At 35.7% G+C, this 13,628-nt stretch overlaps 2 protein-coding genes across 5 annotated transcripts; both read right to left on the reverse strand.

The window, feature by feature from the left end:
- Positions 1 to 5,131: 5,131 nt before the first annotated feature.
- On the reverse strand, positions 5,132 to 6,905 carry LOC133287403 (cytochrome P450 81E8). Its single transcript, XM_061485007.1, has 2 exons — positions 5,997 to 6,905; positions 5,132 to 5,756 (listed from the first exon to the last, which is right to left on the reverse strand). Exons 1-2 carry the CDS (start codon positions 6,879 to 6,881, stop codon positions 5,142 to 5,144), a joined length of 1,500 nt encoding a protein of 499 aa, XP_061340991.1. The 5' UTR covers positions 6,882 to 6,905; the 3' UTR covers positions 5,132 to 5,141.
- Positions 6,906 to 7,252: 347 nt separating this feature from the next.
- On the reverse strand, positions 7,253 to 11,917 carry LOC133287413 (derlin-2.2-like). 4 transcript variants are annotated; one of them, XM_061485017.1, is made up of 10 exons: positions 11,376 to 11,917; positions 10,275 to 10,384; positions 10,028 to 10,185; positions 9,857 to 9,940; positions 9,660 to 9,701; positions 9,538 to 9,562; positions 9,314 to 9,393; positions 8,924 to 9,022; positions 8,009 to 8,167; positions 7,253 to 7,913 (listed from the first exon to the last, which is right to left on the reverse strand). In XM_061485017.1, exons 3-9 carry the CDS (start codon positions 10,031 to 10,033, stop codon positions 8,159 to 8,161), a joined length of 345 nt encoding a protein of 114 aa, XP_061341001.1. In that variant the 5' UTR covers positions 10,034 to 10,185; positions 10,275 to 10,384; positions 11,376 to 11,917; the 3' UTR covers positions 7,253 to 7,913; positions 8,009 to 8,158. The 4 variants fall into 4 exon arrangements, 2 of the variants coding, with proteins under 2 accessions (XP_061341001.1, XP_061341010.1); XM_061485026.1 differs by lacking the exons at positions 7,253 to 7,913; positions 8,009 to 8,167 and adding an exon at positions 9,096 to 9,177; XR_009748239.1 differs by lacking the exons at positions 7,253 to 7,913; positions 8,009 to 8,167; positions 9,660 to 9,701 and having other exon boundaries at positions 9,096 to 9,659.
- Between the last annotated feature and the right edge of the window lie 1,711 nt (positions 11,918 to 13,628).

Genomic DNA, 13,628 nt, shown 5'->3' on the forward strand with positions numbered 1-13,628 from the left:
TAATTTGTCATAATTTTATAGAAATTATGAGAGACACGTGGAGGAGAATAATATCCCTCATAAAATCAAACTCGAACCAAATAGAGATACATCTAATTGGATTATTTTCAAACCAAAAGTATTTTTTTAATTAAAATATAAATTTAATTATTTCAAATTAATTAAATAAATCTTTGATTAAAAAATAAAATAAGAAAATTAATCATTTTTTTAATAACTTAAAACAATTAATATTTTTTTCAAAATTAATTTAAACACTCCTTAAAGTATGTGCTTGTTTAAATGAGCTAAGGCTCACGGTCACGGGTCGTCTTTTATTATGATTTGTTATCAATTTTCCGATTCCATTTTCATATATGTTAAGAACCTTGATGTCACCACCTCAAAAATTAGCTCAAAAGGTGGGAGTGCCCAAGGCCTTATAAACTTCACATTAGTTGCCCTTACAACTAATGTGAGACTATATTTCTCAACACGACTCCTCACACGAAAGCCCACTGGACTTGAAGGGTGAACAACATACAAGCCCACCTACATGTGGAAATTCCACTACAAAGAAAGTGGGAGGCGGTGAGATTTTGAACGCTCTGATACCATGTTAAGAACCTTGAGGTCACCACCCCAAAAGCTAGCTCAAAGGGTAGGAGTGCCCAAGGCCTTATAAACCTCACATTGGTTGCCCATACAACCAATGTGAGACTATATTTCTCAACAATATAGATATTTGTTTATGATAATTTAGTTTTAGGGTAAAGTTTTTTTCCAGAGTTAGTGTAGATAAGTTATTTTCAGTGACCCAAAAACTACGTTATTTTGAATTAATGAAGGATATTTTCATAATTTTAAGAAAATTAATAAAGGGTGCTTCGGTAAAATTCATATGATAAAAAAATAAATAAAACTATCGAAATATTCTTCATTACTCCAGAATGACGTAGTTTTGGTGGTCACTGTCACTCGAGATAACTTATCTCCAGTAACTGAAGAAATACTTTACCCTTAATCTTTTCCTAAATTTTGAAATTTACTAATTTAGAGGGGAGATAATTGAATAGTTTGGAAGAGGTCGTTGGTTCCAAGTTCCAACTTTAGTATCACGGTTCTATGAAAAAGATAGTTTTTTTTTTTTTTTTGATAACAGAAAAAGATAGTTTTATCTTGTATGTAGAGGTGTAAACGGGCTAGACCGGCCTATAGGTGTCTATGGCCTAGCCTATATTAGGTCAGACTTGACCTATTACAAATAGTAAAATAGAACAAGCCTAGACTTTTAAAAAACCTATTTAGAAAACAGGCATTTTTTTGTACATATCGAGCCTATAAGCTTACATGTCGGCCTATATCATATTATTTATTTTAATAAATAAATAAATTATTATTTTAATAATTTTGAATAATAAAGTTATATTATTTTAGATATTTTTTTAATTGTTGAATGTTTAATAGGCTTAGACAGACTAACAGGCCTAGGCTTAGACAGACTAACAGGCCTAGGCTTAGACAGACTAACAGGCCTAGGCTAAGACTTTTATTTTTTAAATATAAGTCAGACAGACTTGTAATTTGGGGCATACACAGGCTAACAGGCCAGGCCAGACCCAATAATTTTACACAGGCCTGACATATTTAAGCCAAAGTCTAGCCTATTTACACCCCTACTTGTATGTATTAATTTCATGAGAAAATACCTTTTTTTGGTCACTTACAAATTTCACGAAGCCCTTTTTGGTCCCTAGAATTTAAAAAGGGCACTCATGGTCCCATAAATTTTAAAAAACAAGCCACGTTAGTCATCCTATTAGTTGGCATCCAACGACCAATGTAACGGTGCACACTTGTCACGTTAGTTTGCTGACTCAGAAAGAAACAGTACACCGTGGAAAAAAGACGACGACGTTCTGAAGATGAGTTGCATCTCCATGGTCGTTGACCGTAGACCTGAAGTAGCAGCGAAGGGTAACCTGATCTAACAAAGGGGTAAATTGAGAACCCTAAATCAGTTGTAACCTAAAAATTTCCCCAAAAGCTCCGCACGTTCATGACTGCAAATTGACAACAGTAGAAGTGAAATACTGGATTTGCTGGAGCGTAGGAGAAGATGAGTCTTTCTTCTGGCATAAAGGGCTCAAGTGGAAGTACTTCAATTAGGGGTAGAACCCTAACAAGGACTGCCGGTCAAAGGTGTAAATGTAGGAGGCAAACTATTGTGTATACCTCCAAAATTGAGAAAAACCCAAACAGGGCATTCTTTGGGTGCCCCAATTTCAAAATATACATGTGTAATGTGTGTTGATTTAAGTTGCTGCATATGCTCACCGTGGTTTGTTTTGCTGGCAGGAGAAGAAGCCATTTTGTGATTTTTTGTTAGATGGGTAGATGACATATATAATGAAATGATAGAGCTGGAAGAAGGAATAATTCTCAAGGTGGAGTTGGATATTGCTGAAATAGAATTCAAGTTGAAGTATGTGGACATGATGATGAGTGAACAATTGCAAGTTAAGCTGAATGAACAAGGTGTGAAGATTACTGAGCAAGAACTGAAGATTAATGACCAGGAAAGAAAGCTAAATGAGTTATACCTGAAGATGGTTTCAGAGCTAGATATCATGGACAAGGAAATTAGGCATGTTGGTAGGAGGGCTAAGGTCTTAGTTGCTACATGTGTTGGTCTGATCATGATGTGTATCGATGTTGCAAGTATGCTAACAATCAAAACAAGTGTACCCAATGTAATGTTTCTTAACTGAAGTGTAATAAGTACTGAGTAGGGGTGTTCGCGGTCTGGATTGGATCGGTTTTGGAAGCAAAAATCATCTGATCCAATTCCTTCGGTTTGATCATATAATCATCCATTCGGTTTTGCTTTTTTTTTTTTTTCAAATCCGACCCGATCCAATCCAATTTTTTTCAGTTTGGATTGGATCGGTTTTCGATTTTTTGAAAATCCTAAAATTTATTTCATGATTATTGTGCAAATAACATCTTTTGTATATATTGGCTTTGGCAATGAGATACGAAGCTCTACAAAGATAAAATTTTGGCAATGAGATACGAAGCTCTACAAAGATAAAATTTTGTTGATGAGATATGACTAGATTTTTTCTTGCGTTTAGTTGATGGGTTAATGGGTCTTAGGTTTAGAAATTTTTAAGCTATGATTAGGGAAATACCCAAGTAGGTAGATGAAAATTAATATATTGGATTGGTTTGGATTGGATCGGTTTTCATCACCCATCCAAAAATCGATCTAATCCAATTAAAATTTGCGGTTTTTAATCGGTTTTCGGTTATCGGTTTTTCGGTTATCGGTTTTTCGGTTCGGTCACCGCGGTTTGAATCGGTTTGGATCGGTTGATGAACACCCCTAGTACTGAGTACTTTTTTGAGCAAATTAATAAATAAAGAAGCTTAATTTACATGGCTTGTTTTCTATTAGTTCCTACTTTTTTTTGTGCTTTATTTTTATGCTCAAGCTCAAACTATATGTAATGGCATGCTCAAGCTTATAGGACCACGAGTGCCCTTTTAACTGCAAGAGACCAAAAAGGGCTTTGTGAAATCTGTCAGGAACCAAAAAAGATATTTACCAATTTTTTTTGTGCTATATTTTTCTGCTCAAGCTCAAACTATATGTAATGGCCTGCTCAAGCTCATGGATTATTCCTCGCCATCTGTTTGCATCAAATGTTTTATAGTCCTTTGTCTGTCTCCACTGCCATCTGAAGATCACTATTCGTTGTATAAGCAAATGCTTAGCTCAATTGCCAATCCAAATTAGAAGCATTGAGCTATTTTTCTGCATACTTAGGCCATGTGAATAGTGGTACCCCAAATGGTACCCCAAACCATAGTTCATTGTATCAGAGCAATCGTTGTATTAGTACAACCATACAACATATACTCTCATATGACATGTAATAATCAGAAATTAAGGAACATCATATTTGAATACAAAACATCAGAATTTAAGAAATATCATTAATAAATAAATGTCATCCATTTACAGGAGGGGTTTACAACATGAAGCCAACTGTGCTGTCAATAAAAAGAATAAAACAAAGGCCTGTAATACAAAATGGCCTTTAAAGCACTGTTGAGTACAATTAGAAAGGGTACAACAAAATAACCATATTGGCCTTTAATACTAAATGGCCTTTAAAGCACTGTTGAGTACAATTAGAAAGGGTACAACAAAATAACCATATTGGCCTTTAATACTAAATGGCCCGAAATACATAATGGCCAGGAATTCCAAAAAAAAAAAAAAAAACATTCACATAATAAGTATACCTTCATCAGTTGGCTATGCAAAAATCCCACACTATAGATATCATGTGCTCTTTTTCTTGAGGCAGGCCTTGGTGGCTTAAAATCAGGTGTGGGAATGAAGGCCAATAATCTGTTTCGTGTGCCACTGCTGGTTGCATTTATAGTTTCATTACTCAAAACTTCAGTTGCCTTCGGTGGATTTGATGGAGGTGGGCTGCTACCTCTCAAGTTTCCCTTATCTGGGAGTGAACTGCCCATTGGTGCAGGGCCTCCTTGACTTAAAGGAATTTCTTCCACTGATCTTGATGTTATTCTGACATTGTTTGGATTTGCTTGTCTTGCTAGTCTCTTCCCTTTCTTACTAGTTGCTGGTCTCTTTGCATAGTGTCCAAGCTGACCATATTTAGGACATTTAGCTGCATAGGTCCTTTTCACTTTTTTTGCACTGCTTCCTTGTTCTTCACTGGGGTCCTTTCTCCTATGTTTCTTGGGACCCCCGATTGGCCTTTTCAGTGGTGGAGGAATAAGTTTGGGTTCATCAGATGAAGGCCAATACTGGTCTGAATTTACTAAGTTCAATGTGTGCGCATAATATATTGTATCGGTTTGGATTGGATCGATTTTCATCAACCAATCCGAAAACCGAACAGATCCAATTAAAATTTGCAATTTTTTTCGGTTTTTTGATTTTCAGTTTATTCGATTATCGATTTTTCGGTTCGGTCACCACAGTTTGAATCGGTTTGGATCTATTGATGAATACCCCTATTTTCGACTACCGCCTTTGTCTACAGCTTTATTCAACTTCATAAATTTTTGAAAATACTAATAAATAAAAATAGTAAGCCTTAATCAATTTTGAGCTGCTACTATAGTTCAGAGAAAATCTTGTTGATGATTGGACGCGCTTTGCATTGGGCCTCCAATGGAATGGCCTTAAGCATCACATTTCCTGTTTTTTCGGTCATGTCAATTTCTTCCTTTCCAATCCTTTTCCACTCAAAGCATTGAATCAGCGAGCCTATAGTCAAGCCCAGAGTTCTATGGGCCAACCCTGACCCAGGACATGCCCTCCTCCCCATCCCAAAGGAGAAAAGACTTTGAGCGTCCGCTTGACCGTTCTCAAACCTCTCGGGCTTAAAGCTTGTTGGATCATCCCACTGCTGTGGGTCCCTATGGATGGCCCACGCATTCACCATTAGCATCGTCTTACGTGGCACATCATAACCTCCCACGATGCAGTCATCGGAGGAGAAATGAGGTACCAGGAGTGGCGCCACAGGATACAATCGCAGAGTCTCGGAGATTATATTCTGAAGGTACGGTAATTTGGTAACATCTGATTCCTCCATCAAACGATCTTGTCCAACTTGATTGTCCAATTCAATCCTTGCTTTCTCCAACACCTCTGGATGGTTTAACAGATTTGACATCGCCCACTCTAATGTCGATGCAGAAGTTTCTGTTCCAGCCACTATCAACACCTGAAAAACAATAAAGAATTTGTAATTATATAATTGCTAGAGGAGTATAAAAACTATACCCTACTCTAATTTTTTTGGGTTAAATTAATTTTTTACATGTTATGGTAACCTCAGATATCACAACTTCAAGCCAGTGGATCTATGCACCTTTCAAGTCAGTGGACTGTTACGTGAGGGGACGAATTAAAGAAATATGTAGACTCGTATTTACACTTTTTTTTTTATAAAGTAATGACTCACCATAACAAGTCCTTTGATTATTTGATCAGTGTAATACTCAGGTTGTGCGTCTTGTGAGGAAAGTAGATGTTCTATCATGGTATTTGAACTCTCCTTCTTATTCCGATGCTCATCGATGAGTCCTTGGAAAAGCGCGTCCACCTTACCCCCAACCCTTTTTAGCTTCTTACGGACACCACTAAAATCGAACAACTTGAAAACAGGCACAAAATCCCCGAGGTTCGATCCCAAACCGAACGCTGCCATCTCATTCATTATGTCTCTAAACTTCTTAGCTTCCTCAGCGTTAGTCCCATCATATTCCTCGCCGTAATAGCGTTTACCACAGACCATTCTCATGATAATGTTGAATGTTAGCTCCGAAAACTTAGACTTGAGCTCCACTTTTGTGAAGTCTTTACAAGAGCCCTCAGATAGCTTTCGAAGCAACCTCATGGTCTCGTCCTTTCGGATTCCCAAAAAGGAGTTGAGACGGTGAGTGGAGAGGATCTCGAGTGAGCTGATACGACGTAAGTTGCGCCAGTGGTCGCCGTATGATGATGTAAGTAGAGTGGTGTGGTTAAAGTAAAGATACTTGGACTTGAGAGAGTGAAAACGGTTCGCGAAAATGATGTCGTTTTTGGTGAAACATTCTTCGGCAGCGGATGCAGATGAAACGACCACCACGAGTTGAGACCCGAATCTAAGGGAGAAAATTGGGCCATATTTCTGTGAGAGGCCTTGGAAGGCGCAGAGAAGTGGTGGTTTCAGCTGATGGAGGTTTCCGATTATCGGAAGAGAAGGTGGGCTCGGTGGTAGGTTTTTGTATCTTTTTCTGAAGAATAATAGCTTTAAAGTGATAAGAAAAAGGAGGAAGGAAAGGATGTAGATAAGGTTGTCTTCCATCTGTGGCTATGCTTGGTAGTGTTGGATTCGAGAAAAATCTGTACCGAAACACACAAGTATACATATGGTTTCGATTAAAGACCAATGTATTTGTTTGTATTGGTCGTCGCGAATAATAGTCTAACCCACAAAGGTGAAGATTTGTATATATCTTCTTTGATTTCAACTCTTACGTTGGACCCGGCATCAAATAGAAATTTCTTCGAACAAGCTAAGGTGCCTTTTAACTTTTTCTAAAAGTTTAAAGTTTTTCATATATTTAATTTTTTTAATATATTAAATACTTTTGTCTTTTAGCTAAGAGTGATGATTTGCCATTCAAGACAAGTCTACCTGTAGCTTTAAAGGTTTGAATCTAAAAACTTACCACTCTCTTTATGGAGAGATTAGTCTCTCAATTATGTCCGTTGAAATGCCCAATCAAATAAAAAAAAAATACTTTAAAGTATTTTTTTGTCACTGGAGCTATCATCCGCAAGAAAATTCTCAGCAGCATCTTCATGTCTTACATAGTCCTTGTCTTCTTTTGTCAATTGTAAGATCCCAGGGTGGTTCCATATCTACTACAGACAATAAATTTCTTTATCATCATTATTCACTAAAATAAGCTAGGAAGCAACCATAATTTAACAGTAAGTTCAAGAATAACTGAACATTCATTTTCAGCTCAAAAGTCAAAAAATTTATGAAAGTCATACTAAAATTAATAGAAAATAATGGGGCAATTCTGAACAATAGAAAATAATAGCATGCATGTATATAGTTCTCATCAGGAAAGGATCAAGATCCCATTGGAGGACTGGACAGAGGTTGTGGTTTTTCCACCCCAACCAACAAGCCATATTGCGATAATTACATAAATTAAAACTCACATGCCATCCTATAACGATTTTATCAGTAGCACCTGTCCATTTTGAACCAATGTGAAGCGCTTGATTGATGTTTCTTAACTCTCAGATTATAAATGCTATTATTTCCACTAACTCCATAATAAGGCATACCAGGAATTGTTTTAAGAGATACCTTTGCAACCTACAAATTCAGTAGATTAAGATAACTTGTCCAAAATTCAAATATTATATGTGATCTACAGACATAAATTGAGAAAATATGAAATTGAGACTTACATGAGTACCAGGGCTGTGTTGAGCCAGGATGTGATTATTTAATAATGATTTAGCTCGAATGAGATCATCTTTTGTTGTCCTCCCAACAGGAACTGTTCTTGTTGGACCCTGATCTTTCTCAAGCCCAAATATGTTGATAGATCATAAAAATCATTGTAACTGAAAGCAATACCACTTCACTTCCTTTAGTTTTGAAAAATGATACTTGCAAGATGACAATATAAAAGCAACTAAATCACAACAAGACTAAGTTAGGAGTTTAGGTTACGAACATTGTACAATTGATTATTGTGATTCCCTTTCAACTAAATTCATTCATTCTTAAAAAAATAACAGAGCAATTCAATTACAGTTGGCTATGGGAATTCAGTTGCATGGCTCGTAAATTAGAGGGACATAATTGAAGGAAATGAAAGAACAAATAGAAAGAGGAAAAAGCACTGGTGAAGGTAGAATGGTGAATAAGGGCATAATACTAATTAATATTATTTAGAAGGATCTTGCATATGCGTTCCTTACATGATTCAGTGTGCCTATTACAGTATATAGCTCCAATGTAAGAAAGTTCAATACAGCGACATTGCAATGGTAAAAAACACATTATTATCATTATAGCCTGACAACAACAAACACAAACACATACTAAAATGGTTATGATAGCATAACATTCCTCTGAGTAATTTCTGAAGTTACAGGACTACAATAAGACTGGTTACTCTGTGCTTCCCATTTGTCCAAGACAAGTTCCCAAATATGACTTGAATAAGTTTGGTCAAATTAAAAATATATGCTTACCCACGCTTTGGTTTCTTAATTTCAAAGAATACCATATTTATGTATAAAAATATGCATGAAAATGATGGATATAATACAGGTGGATAACAATGAAAATGATTCCTCATCATACAGTCATACCCCATTTTCAGATAATGGCTTCAAAGGAGCGTGATATATCCTTGCAAGTCCAAAGTCAGCAATTTTAACGACTCTATGTTCCTCTCCTTCACCCATAACCTGATCAAAGAAAATTCACGTAAAGTAAAAATTCACGTAGGGGAGAAAGGAAACAAGATTATGAAAAGCACACCACTTATTCTGAGCTTCATAAAGTATAAGGAACTCAATGGCTTGTGCAGCAGGATCATCAATTTCGATTTTAAGGAAGGATCCTGAGCCAGATTAATAAGAGAAAAGTAAAAGGAAAAATAATCAAACAGTAATGAAATCTATATTTAAATCAGTCAAGCCAGTTTATAAATATTCCTTGAAACTATTTTTCTTCTGCAGTAATTATTGGAAACTTACTTTCATAAATAAGAGTTCTAAGAGCTCTGTTCTTATAATTTTTGGTTCCATCTGAGCAACGAGAAGGGAGTACCCACTTCCTGGAAACATTAAAAAAGTACAAGGGGGAAAATAAATCTCCTTCAAATTACAACATATTCTTGGGTATCAAGTACAACTCCATAATGTAAAAAGCAAAGAACCACTACAATTTGAAGCCTGAATATCTACTTGTAATGCAGCACCTGGTGCGGAAGAACTAACACCAACCTGCTCCATTGAATACTTGCATCCATTAGCTAAGAGATTACTACAATCTCATTTATCATTCACGTATACAATTCAATATTTTGGGCCAGCCATATACCTGCAATTCAATATTTCCCTCAAGGTTGAACTTCCCTGAAAGCTGCTCCAGGGCAAAAAAAGGTTGAACACAAGATAACATGTGCCCAAATAACTAGTAGATATTCAAGCAACTGTCTTATACACAAGTATTAAATGCCTCAAACGGGTTAATATTATTTTCCAATCAGACAGATAACAACCATAGATCTTACGCACCCATGGAAGGTAGGCAGCAGTGAAAGTAAAGAGGCCAAGGAAGCTCATATGAATAAAGGGATTTCGTTTGCTCCACACGTAAACCTAAAAAAGATAAATTAAGCTTTAACATTTGAGACAGATTTTAACATGTGAACTCAATTACCAAAAATATATAAAAATGTGACTCACCATCATATATCATCCCCCCAAGAAGAAAATTCCAGTCAATACAGTGGCACCAAATAAGAGCATGTAAAAGAAATCGGCAGTCCTCCCCCAGAACGAGTTCTCCTCTAGAAGCTTGCAGTACCGAGCAAGAAAAAACATATGAAACAAGAAATCCAAGTCTGCCAAATCAGTAAGAAAATACCATGTCAAAGTCAGATATATGATTCATAAAGCAAATACAATGAGCATTCTCTTCTTCGTTCAGCACCTTCCATGATCGTCAAATATTTTCTCTAACTTTATGTCTTTTAGAGCAACTAAGGTAGTCTCCAGCATGTCAAGCCCTGCCTGGTTTGCGAAAGTGAACATGGGCAACGCCTGCAATAACTGATTCAATGAAGATACTTTCACACAAGTAGTACAAGAGTATAATAATCAGAAGGGTCGATAGTTGACTTGCAATTCTGACAGGTATAACTGCATTTTTTAAGGTACCAAGTAGAAGATGGGTCTATACTCAGGCAAAAGAAAGAATAAAATCTAAGTAATTCACTATAACTCATAATGTTGAACAACCTCTGAGCCCATTCCTAAAAAATAGCAAGCAATCATAGTGCAACTAAATATTTTCATTATTTTTTCACACCAGAGAAGCCGAGTTGCAGTATATACAGAGAAGGTACATGACATAATAGATGCATGTTCTGTGAAATTGAATAAATTTTGAGCATAACTTTACAGTGCAACACAATATTATACAAGAGAGGTGTATGTCGCGGCCATGCAAGGCTAGTGAGGAGGAATCTTCATGACACATGGCCATCATGCACCACATGGGTCTCATGTAATGGTTGAAGTGTAAGATTTCCAATTGTACTAAAATTCTAAGGTGTCAGAATTAATAAAATTCAGAATTTACCTAGGAAAAATTAACGAGCTGTCATAAAAATACACTACAAATTAAACATTAAATATAAGACAAAAATTATATGCATGAAAAAACCAATAATTGAACGGATGCATCTGTATCAGTCCAAACTGAAAATCTTATAGCTGAACATGCATCTTGATTCCCATATGAAACAAGAAAATATTCTGCACTTTAAATCATCCAACTCGTCAAAACTGGCACTTCGCCAAATAAACTACTTTTGTATTTCTCAATTCAATTAGCCTCAACCATTATCTTCATTATCCAAACATTACGCCAAACTAATATACACACATTTCGAACCTAAGCCTGCTTAGCTTATGATTTTTAACAGCATAATGTTATTCTACAGTATTGGTTTATTTAAAAAATCACAACCAAAAATCTCAAACAGAACAGTGAAATTGAGAACATTCAGAAAATAGAAGCAACGTGTACCTGTTAGAAGCGTGTACTTCCCCATATCTCAACCTCGTTGTTTGCACTAGCTTGAAGTTCGCCATCGACGAGCCACATTACGTTGCTGTGGAAGAGCATCTCGACGTGGCCGGTTTCTCCGCCGGCGAAGTCGCGACGGAAGAGCTCCCGGAAGGGGTCGCAGTTGTAGATGCGAAAGATGGCGTCGATTGCGGCTGCGAAGCAGGAATGGTATGGTTTGAATGAGACTCGGAGGAGCGATATGGGAGATTCCGGAGAAGGGGTTTGAGTTTGAGATTGGGGAAGCATTGTGGAATGGAAATTAAAGATTTGGGATTGGTAGAGGAAAAGGTAGGATTAGGGTTGGGGTTTGGCTAAGAAGGTGAAGAAGAGAAATAAAGAGTGGCCATTCAGAAATAGCAACGGATATGCGTTTGTTGCTAAAAAGGAAAAACATATTCGATGCGCTAATGGGATATTTACTACCGTCAAGAGAGAGAGAAAAGACTTAATAAGTAGCTTGGGGGCGCTTTAATTGCTTGATTTAGGGTCGGCTTCTAAAACAGCCATTAAAACACCGCCTTTGTATTCCGGTTTTCTTGTAGTGTATGTTTTCATTCATTTTAGTTCTTCTTATGCATCATTTCATGTATCATACAACAACTAGGAAATATTAGAAAAACTGGATAATAAGTAAATTAAAATAATAACATTCAACTGAATTTATATTTATGAGAATATTATTATTAGTATATCAATATTCTACCTCGCTTATTAATACTAAGAGTAAACTTAATTTTTTTTAATTTCTATAATTTTAACCTAATTGGATTTTGTCTTTATAGTTTTTATTTTATTTTATTAATCTCTATATTTTGAGTTTTACTCTTATTACAAGTTAAATATCACTTTTTCATAGTTTTATTCATTTAAAATTTAGTCTTTTATAATGTTTATTTATTACGCTATTGATTCTAAATCTAATTATTCATGAAAAAAAGTACTTCCTGTAATTTTCATTTAATGATTAAGATATTATTTCATGACGATTTAACACCTTTAAAATTATATCAAACTCCTTCATTGAAAATCTCTCTGCTAGGATTTCCTTGAGCAATTTTGTAAGGTTAATTGAGTGAGCTACGCTCAGAATCTTAACTCAGTGTTTTTGAGTAGAGGTACTGTTAATCTATCGGATCGAGCTGAGCTTTAGTATTGAAAGACTAAGCTTGCATTTAAATGTGTCAGACTCACCTAACATGTAACTTGTTATGAATATAATTATTGGCATGTGGCTTGACTTATTTACAAAAAATAAAAGTCTAGTTTAGCCTATTAAAAAAAGATAAGACAATAAATTTTTTTTTTTGGTAAGCTAAGACAATAAAAATATATCCAAACAAAATATACGATCAACAACACTAGTAATAATTCTACAAAGATTCATAAATTCAATGTATATCCAAACAGTATAATATAGAAAATCATTCAAAAAGTCTGCTTAACCAATAAATTAAAGTAAAGTCAAATTATTTTTTACATTTAATTGTAATAACATAAGATACAAATGAGTAGTATAAAAAATATAAAATAAAAATAAGAATTACTATATCAGGTCAGTCTGATAGGCTCTAAAGCCAAGCTTTTGAATTGGAGTCTGGATCTTTTATTAAATAAACTTTTACACAAGTCCAAATCTGTATCCAACCACCAAAATAGACGAGTCAGGCCAAATGCCCCCAGCTATTTTAACACCCCTATTTTTTAGGAAGTTGTTCAGCGTCACAAGTCGAGTATTTTGGTCGATGTAGTTTCCTTGCTTGTTGATGAGTTGTTCGGTGGAGAAGAGATAAAATATCTCGGTGAAGAAGGTCGTTGTAACAGCGTAGTAAGCGTGTCCTTGTGATCTCAATATGTCTTTCTCGAGTCTTTTTGTTCTGTCTTCGTTTGCTTTTTGCTTCCTTGGCTTCTATGCTTCTGTTTTGTTGCTCCTCTTTCCTTGCATTTGCCGAAACCCTCAATATCTTGTTCCACATCGTGTTGCAACACTCAGGTCTGCCTTATTTACTTTCATCTTCTTTCAATCTTTCTTGTTTGGCATTACTTTCTCTTCTGTGCTATGAAGATTCTTGTTTTTAGTTGAAAGTTAACGAATAGAATTATCAACCCTCACACCGGATTCCGCCCATTTTCATAATACTTCTCTTTGCTTGAGCATGCAATCAAGGACGCATTGATATGTTGTTCTGCAATGTCATTTTTGTTCTCTTGTAG

This window comes from Gastrolobium bilobum, unplaced genomic scaffold (genome assembly GCF_033153095.1).
Source record: "Gastrolobium bilobum isolate Gb01-03AN ecotype WA unplaced genomic scaffold, APGP_CSIRO_Gbil_v1 utg2810, whole genome shotgun sequence".
Taxonomy (NCBI): Eukaryota; Viridiplantae; Streptophyta; class Magnoliopsida; order Fabales; family Fabaceae; genus Gastrolobium; species Gastrolobium bilobum.